We start from the raw sequence: 9,015 nt of genomic DNA on the forward strand, positions 1-9,015 counted from the left end.
TCGACCAAACCTCCTCTTTCCACATTTCTGTCCCTTTTGGTACACCTTCGATGTCTTTTTTTTTTTTTTTTTTCATCTCTACATGTCATACCTTCTTCGCATGTGTGATTGTCTGGCCTGTTGCCTATCAACCTGGATTTCCCATATGTGTAGCCTTATTTCTCTTCTATCTCTATCATTCTTCCACCTGTTCTGCTTACCAACAGATGTAATGGGCTTTTCTCTTTTGGCTTCTCCTTCGTCATTTCCTCCCCTGACTGATCTACCTTACATTAACTTACCTCTTTCTTTTCATGGCTATTTGACTGAGGCTTGTCTGTTTCTACTGTTGCGGGGTCTTGGGATGCTCTGTCTAATACATCCTGCCTTCCCTGATTTCACATAGTTTTTTTTCCCTCCTCTGTCCTTACCCCTCTCTTACACTCCTCACTACTGTACATATCCTCTGTTCCTACTCCATTGCCTGATTGGGAATTGAATGACATTCTTCATGCCCTTATTGTTGATCCTTTTCAAACCCTTTGATGCTTTCCCTCTATTGCTTCTCTCTTAATTTTCTTTCCTTCTCCTTCTTTCAAGTACTCTTCATTGTTCAGACTATCCTACCAACTCCATTTGAATCCATTTCCACTGCTTGTGCATTCTTCTCTACCCTGACCATTTCTTCCCTTCATTTGTTATTTATGGTCATTCTGCTCTGGACAAATTCTTGTGTCTGGTCCTGGCTGTCTGTTTTTATCTCTCCAATACTTCCTCTTTTTGGGTTCTCGACACCATTTTTTCTTTTGTTTCTCTTTCCACATTTACCAGGTGGATCCTCCAACTCATCTCGATCTTTTACTCTTTCTTGGGTGTGGTTAGCTGTCGACCATTCTGTGTCTTCTCTCACCAGATTCATTTCTGGCATCTCCCTATCAACAGCTTGAGAAGATTCTCTGGCTGGCAGTGTAATATCCCACACTCATTCATCTTACACTATTTCCACCATTTGGCTGTCTCGTCTCCAGTAGTATACAGACTTCCACCTATGACCATTCTTCAAATAATCCTGCCCCTGTAACAGATAAGTAAATTCTTCTGCTCATTCATTCCTCATGTTCATTTTGTTTTCAAATCCCACTAGGCAGTTGATGTTGCCTCCCAGGGTATACTTATTCAAAATCCACAATTAGCTGTGATAACAGAAAGCACTCAAATCATTTCTTTTATCTTATCGTTAAAATATACTTGTTTAAAATTTGTGATTTTAAAGAAGTTGTTCAGAATATTTTGAAGTATTGAGTAAGTACCAGTCTTTTTCCTGTAGTTTGTATGAGATCTATATGGTTTTTGACAATTCCTATACTTTGTAATGCATTATAAATGCTGAGCTGTAGTAAATTGACTAAATTCATCATAAAGATACTAAGTTTACTAGTTCTGTTGTATTTAATGCATCTTTTTGTAAGGATGTTATTGTCTCATATGCATTGACAATGGTGTTGGGCTCTTTGAACATTTGTAGTGTTAAATTGTTTCAGTGATCATGCAAATACTGCTGAATTACAAAGAAAGGCTTATCATGCTACTTGTACATTTATTTTCTTTTATTGAGGAATGGCCCAATCTGTATATTTACATATTATATCAATTTCTTAATATTCAGTTTAAGCTTTCTTCCAGTATTATTAGTTATAGAAATTATGCTCTTTTTTCTTAATGTAAGAATTCTAAATAATAAGATATTACATACAAAGGGTATGCATGACTGATTTTTATACCAAAAGACATGATACAAGTTGTGCTTCAATTGGAATGTATCATAGCCACACAGTTTTCTCAAGTTTTGAGTGTTGGCTCAGACTTATTCATGATTATATCTTAGTGATATGACATATATCTTTGAAATTAACATAAAACATAGCCTACAACATGGAACATCTTTGTGCAACATAAAATATATCCCAAGTTGCAGAGAAGCACAGCAACTTATACCATTACCATAAACCTATTTTGGAAAATGCATGAAAATATACTGATGAATAACATAACTACACAGACATTAAAGAAACCAATAGTTAAATACCACTTGAGATTGCTCTAATCCCCTTCTTATCCAGGTGATTCACCTATCCAAAAGACACCAGAAGTATTATTTACCAATTATTGATAATAGAAAGTTTATATTTTGGAACAGTTGTTTTGTGGATGATAAAATTTGACTGAATGTTATTATAAATGTGTTAGAATCTGTTTCTTTGTCAGGTGGTGTCAATTTATAAGAAACTGACAAAAGCACCCAGTAATGCTATAAAGGGGGCTGTTGCCTTTCACTATTTTGAGCTACTACATACAAAGTGCCCATGCTATGCGTGGCATTAAAAATCACTTTTGTTTGGCAGTGGTTTCATGTATCTTGCTGCCAACATCTTCACTCAGTTGAATCCTCACTTGCAACATATAGGTAGTACATTTAAATGGCTGTCAAACTTGAATTATTTCAGCTCAATTTTAGGGGGTTCCACTTGAGTTCTATCAAATTTCATAAAATTTGGTACAGCCACTTCTTCAGAACAACTTGTAACACCAGGCAGACAGATGGACAAGGCTGCTTTATGTATATCTAGATTGCTCTGCATCCTTAGCATATTAGAAGCTGACAGTAAAATATTCACTTTTTATTTTTGGCAAACATGAGAGCTGTATTTTGGTTTTACTCATAGAAAAAAAACATTTTGATGTCACAACCAGTTTTGATGCTGAGCCCATACCATTTTTTAAAAAAGCTGCATTATAAATTGAACTAAAAGAAAAATAATGTTACAAAACAAGTTACATGAATGAGACTGGAGGTTGATGACTCAAAACAATGCAAACCAACAACATGTTACAGCAATATATATCATATCAGATTGCACTTGATGGTAGATCTAGAACTAAAACTACTGTGATATTCAAGTATACATTTATTTTCAGCTGAGAATTTAGAGTACTTTCTTTCAAAATTTATTGCCATGAACTCTCTCAAACATGTACTAAAAACTTTGAATGAAAATATATGTATTTTGACTAAAAAAAAACATTGTTCCAACAGTAAATATGAAATATTTAGTTTCAAAGAATTATCCATATAATAAATGGAGTACTTTATGTTTCCGAATCTGTATGTATAGATATTTCAAGAGCGAATCACTTGAAAAAGAAACCTAGAAAATTTCTTACTTTAATGTGTGACTTGTACCGTTCTGTAAAAAGTATGAAGAGTAGAAGAATTAAAGTGTACTTAATTGTGTAGGATATGCATACAGCAACATTTAACTTATCTGGATATCCAGAGCAATAAAAGAGTCATATTTTCAGTTTTTTAAAATCTAATGTTTTTTAGTTTGTTCAGTGGAGTATTAACAAGACAGGACAAAGAATATCAGAGCTTGGTGTTCATGGTGGTGCTACAGGGCCTTTCACTATCACTGGTCATCCAACCACTCATCGCCATCATCCTGTTGGGAAATTGTTTGCATTTGATTGTGATGGGAGTCATGTTCTTACGTGTGGAGGATCTGGAGGGATTGTATATAAGGTAAGATTAGAAATATAAGTGCTATTGTTTTTCACAAACATCTGTCAAAAAATGCAAAAGAAAAGCAATTGAAAAAAGCATATAAATAGATTTTGGTTTAATTTATTGCATTACATATCATATATAGATAGATGGAGGATTTAATATTTGGTTGAAAAGTATAGTGGAGTTAAAAAAATTTAAAGTTTTTGAAGTACCTTTTTATTTATAGAATTTTTATAATATGTAACTAAAATTCTTCAAGTTTATTTTTTAATTCCTACAAAGATTGTTTTTCAAAAATTAAGCCTTCCAGTGGCTTAGTGGTAAGTCTAGGGGCTTATAACCATAAAAGTTGGGTTTTCAATACCTGTGGTGTGAAGAGCACAGATAGCCCATCATTTAGCTTTGTGCTTAACAACAAACAGAACAAAAATCAAAGTGTGATTGCAATACATAGTGTGAATTATATATATATATATATATATATATTCTTTTTTATCAGTTCTTCAAGTTACTATCTTACGTGTTTCAGTTAACCAGTGGTATGGTTTCTCCTCTGTTGAGTCTTGGAGGACACAAGTGGCCTGTGGTGACTGTAGACTGGTCAACTCCAATGGACTGTGGGACTTGTATAACTGGTTCATTAGATGGTCATATTATAGTGTCCACTTTACTTGCCCAGTGATGATGCTACTAGTTATATTAACCATTTATGTTGTATGATGCAACTCAAGAGCTTTCAATTAAGATAAGTCGTGTTAGGTGACTTGTTATTGAGAGATACAATGTCTCTTAAGATATAAATATATATATATATAAATTTACTTAGGTTAAATAAACTAGTAGTTGTAGTGTTTCAAAAATTGTTTTTTGTGATTTTTTAGAATTCCAATAATACTCATTTATTGTTAACATTGGCTTCATTTCAAAAATTTTTCAAGTAAAAAAAAAATATTTGTTTTGAGGTTTCAAATTCCTGTAAATGTAAAGTTATGAGTAAAAAAATTTAAATTTGCCTTCCTAATACTTATAGGTATTACACAGTAGAATATGAACAGTCTTTTTTTATTATTGGACTAGTTCTCACATAACACAGAAATTAACTTTGTATTAGAATTATTATTTAACAAAGTATAGTTTCTCTTAGTACACAAAAATTATTATACTCACCATAGAAAATTATAAATTTCATGTTTTCATTGTTCTTTGCTGTTACAAAATTGGCTTGAAGTGTACTTTTGTTTTAATGTTTTATGCATTTAATTTGGTTCCAAAACTTTTTTTAGTCTTGGTTGTCAGAATGTGTAGGCTCGATATGGTGTCGGAACATTTAATCTAGGTTCTCACAACTTATAGTTTTGGTCATATGCTTTGATTAGTTTTAAAACTTTTTGTATAGTTTCTGAAACTGTTAGTATAGGTTCTAAATACAGAAGTTTCAGAGTTTTGGGTTTTGAAGCTTACCTTCTAGGTTTCAGAACTTTGTCTTTTTTTCAGAGCTCTTAGTCTGGATTCTAAAACCTTCATTCTAGTTTATAGAAGTTTAGGTTTAATAACTTTTCTTTTTGTTCACAAAATAATTTTAGTTTCATTTCATAACTTTGAGCTTGGGTTCCAGAATTTTTAATTTTGTTTCTGTGACTTGCAAAATAGATTTTTATTCTTGGTTCTAAACTGCTTTTTCCCATTTTTGTTCATTAAATGCTGTACGTTGAGTTAAAGCAAATATACCAATGCTTTAGAAACTTTAAATTTTACTGATACTGGATTGATGGGTAGGGTCACATTTATCCATAGTATTGTGGGTCAGTATGTCAGAATAATTCCTGGTGTGAATGCTAGATATCAGATTTTGTTATTTAATGATGTATACAAAGTGGCTGTTATATGAAGATTATCAGATTATTAGAGATTTTGTTAAGGTAATTACTATCTGTAATGAAGAGTTGACTATTGTATAAATGTTCCCGTCAAATAGAAATATTTCAGGGCTAGTGAGAAGTAGCTATAAGTCACATTAATAGAAATATTAAAAGTCGGGGATGTTTTACAAAATAAGATTTTTCAATTTACAGAGAGATTTGTCATTAATACTGGCATTTGGGATAATACAGTGTTTTTAAAGTTTTCATCATAACTATAATTCTCAGTGTTTTAACCATTGCATATGTTTTTTGGAGATAAAATAAATGTTAGCAGTAAAAAAAGTTTTATGATTTTAAGTAAGTATTTATAGCACATAGAATTTTCAATTTACAATTAATTAACTGCTGGACTTACAGTATTTCTTCTTTTTGTTTCTCACAGAAACCTACCTAAAGTTGTATATGCCACTTTTTCTTACAGTTAATGTCTTTGTGTTCAGCTAATTTTCCTAAATTATTTGCATCTCAACTAGAAAAAATATTTTTTTTCTCTTTACCAACCTTTTTCATATTTTTGATAATTTCTCTCCGTACTTCAGTAGCTCAACAAACATGTAATGTATGGTGTTAAACTTTTGTGTGATGGAGTAGTGAAGGATTTCCTAATTTTGCAGATGATTGCTGTAGGAGTAATAATGTGGTAGAGATTGACATTAATGATAAGAGTGTGAAAACTCGTTTGATGTTTGTAATTTTTTACATTAACTTTTGTAAAAGTGGTTGAACTTTGTTTCATGCTGTTAGGACAGGGTATACATCATTTCTATATACAATAGTAGTGAGTTTCTGTTTAAATCTTGGTTTCATGCTGGCTTTGTATCTGTGTTGGGGTTGCATCTGTCTGATCTTGAGGCATATGTAAGGTCAAAAAAAGAATGTCCACATCAACTGGATAAGATATTCTAGTTTGAAGCATGGGCTCTAAAATATTTTATTCTTTGTCGAGTTTAGGTTCTGACTGTATAAAACAGTGTATTATCTGCATGTTTAGGTTCCAGTAAATGGATAAACCATGTTTTTGTTTGCAGAGCATGGGCTTTGATTGTATAAAACAGTGTATTCTCTGCATGTTTAGGTTCCAGTAAATGGATAAACCATGTTTTTATTTGCAGATCATGGGCTTTGATTGTATAAAACAGTGTATTCTCTGCATGTTTAGGTTCCAGTAAATGGATAAACCATGTTTTTATTTGCAGATCATGGGCTTTGATTGTATAAAACAGTCTACTCTTTGCATTGTGGGGCGCTGGTGATTAAGTAAAATATAGATATTTGCACTGTGTGGCTTTCGATGATTTAGGGGAAAATATTCTTTTAGAATGTGGGTTCTGGTTACTTTAAATGTATTATCTGCTGAGAACAGTTCTGATCTGTGCAGAGTTTGTGGTATAAAAAAATGCATTATTTTCAAAGTGTAACTTCTGATTTGGAAAAAATATTGTATTTGGTGGGCTTTAATTGAGCAAGGTATAGGAATATTCACATACACTGGTGTATGTGAAGATTAAGTCAAGAAAGCCTTACATATGAAACATAACTGCATTGGCCATACTGGGTTACCAAGAAATTCTTGAGTTACTAAATAGAATACACTTGTAAACTGAAAGAGAAGATACATTATAGAGCAAACATCATTATTGTAAAATAGGTAAAGCAGAAAAGTGAGAAACATTTAATAAACTCATTTAGCTATATTACTTCTTTTTATTTATTACCTGCATGTTTCAGTTTGGATTAATAAAGAACTAAGAACTAGAAAACTGTTTTTTGAGTGGGATACAGTGAAAGGTTTGGAAAATGTACTTCAAGTTGTTCACTGCTCAGGAAGTACTATCATGATCTTATAATTTGTAATTTAATACTTTCCAGATTGCAATACGTTTTAAGATATATATATATATATGTCAAAGTTCATTATTATTGTAATATATGAATTGTGAGTTGTAATTTAGAAACTAAAGTGACCAGCTTGTTGTTATGGGGTTTATTATGATTAGATTCTGTGATATTGTCATAGAAATAATTATCTCTGATCTGTGGTAGGTAATTACTACTGCTGGTTTCTGTGGTATTGCCCTAGAAACCACAATTTTTAAGCTGTTAAGGTGATTAATATTTGTTTATTTCCTACTACTTTTATCATTCTATTTAATACCTAAAACCAGTCTTTTCTCCATGGAGGGTCGTGGCCATATTATTAAATTTTTTGCTCAGGTAATGTATTACTTATTTGGCAGGACCGTGATGAAGAATTACAATTTTTTCAATGCATCACTTGGAGAAACTGTTTAATCCCGTTAGGCTAATAATTTCTGACTAATATCTGTGAATACGAACTTATGTAGTAATAGATATCATAAAATAAAAACATTGAGTCAGATGTCATTGATAAAATTGTAAGATCTGTACCAGAAAAGCTTCAAGATTGATTTACTTCTTTATTTCCAAGATGCAGATAGTATTGTGCAATAAATCACAATTAGTGTGGTAAGTGCAAAAAAAAGAACTGTCACCTCAGTGTTGCTAAAACGTTGTCAACATAGTTTAGTTCCAATTGTGTGGCAAAACAGTTTTATGCATAATATCATGCATTCTAGATATTGTGACATATTTAGCTGTCATACTGACTGAACAAATGTATACATAATATTTTATATTTCTATTTTGAAGTGCATTTACAAAACAAGGTCCTTATTGGGTAACTCGCCCATTCTAGCTCAGTTATTCTCTATGGGTGTTTCAATTTGTGGACAATTTTTCAGTATTTTTACAGCTTTTCAGTAGAGAGAGAGAGAAGGAGAAAGAGTTTGTATAAACTGTGTTTAGTTCATGTAGCTTTAATGCTTTTAAATAATAAGAATGTTTGTGGATCTGATTTGAAGGGGGTAATGTATGGTTATGATTCTCTGCTCAGTAAGTTTGCTGTATCAAATAGAACAAATAAATATAGAATTTGTATATTTACATTTTATTCTCCTATAGTTTTTCATTGAAAAAAAGAAAAATTAAAAAGTTTGTCTCCTGTTTTTATATAAATATTATTATTTGTAAATAGCTACTCTGGAGAGTAAAGTAACATTTGTGGAGCTACCTTATAAACAATAAAATCTGTTTTGTTGAAATGGCTTTATATTTTTTGGGAATGTAACTTGAACCTTTATCAGTGAAACATTTTAATATTATCTGATTTTGCATGGTTAGCAATTTGCAGAATTATGATTTGTCTATTTTTATGCTTATGAATTTTTATCCATTTGTCTAAATGAATTAGTTAGATCAGCGTTTCCCAAACTTTTTTGGACACGGAACACTTTTCAGCAGAGAAAAAGCTTATGGAACACTAGACACGTGAAATATCACTGTAGACTGTATGTTGCGTGCGCATCGCCCTCTAGATTTGTATATTATTGATTTATTTATTTAATCAAATTACATATTAATGAATTTTTACATTTTTATGCTTATAACATATTTTACGTACAAACCTCTCCACTAAGATATTGTTACGTCTCTGTTCGTTAGTTGATTTTCCGTAAATTCGTTCCCACG

At 31.7% G+C, this 9,015-nt stretch overlaps 1 protein-coding gene across 2 annotated transcripts in view; it reads left to right on the top strand.

The window, feature by feature from the left end:
• LOC106471545 (WD repeat-containing protein 91-like) overlaps positions 1-4,361 on the top strand; it is a 45,692-nt gene extending 41,331 nt beyond the window's left edge. For both annotated transcript variants that reach the window (XM_022400159.1, XM_022400160.1), the window contains exons 16-17: positions 3,365-3,559; positions 4,074-4,361. In XM_022400159.1, the coding sequence (XP_022255867.1) occupies positions 3,365-3,559; positions 4,074-4,226 (348 nt within the window). In that variant the 3' untranslated portion in view covers positions 4,227-4,361. The remainder of the gene's footprint in view (positions 1-3,364; positions 3,560-4,073) is intronic.
• The last annotated feature ends 4,654 nt before the right edge of the window (positions 4,362-9,015 follow it).

The sequence above is a fragment of the Limulus polyphemus genome, unplaced genomic scaffold (genome assembly GCF_000517525.1).
Source record: "Limulus polyphemus unplaced genomic scaffold, Limulus_polyphemus-2.1.2 Scaffold4690, whole genome shotgun sequence".
In the NCBI taxonomy this organism is placed as follows: domain Eukaryota; kingdom Metazoa; phylum Arthropoda; class Merostomata; order Xiphosura; family Limulidae; genus Limulus; species Limulus polyphemus.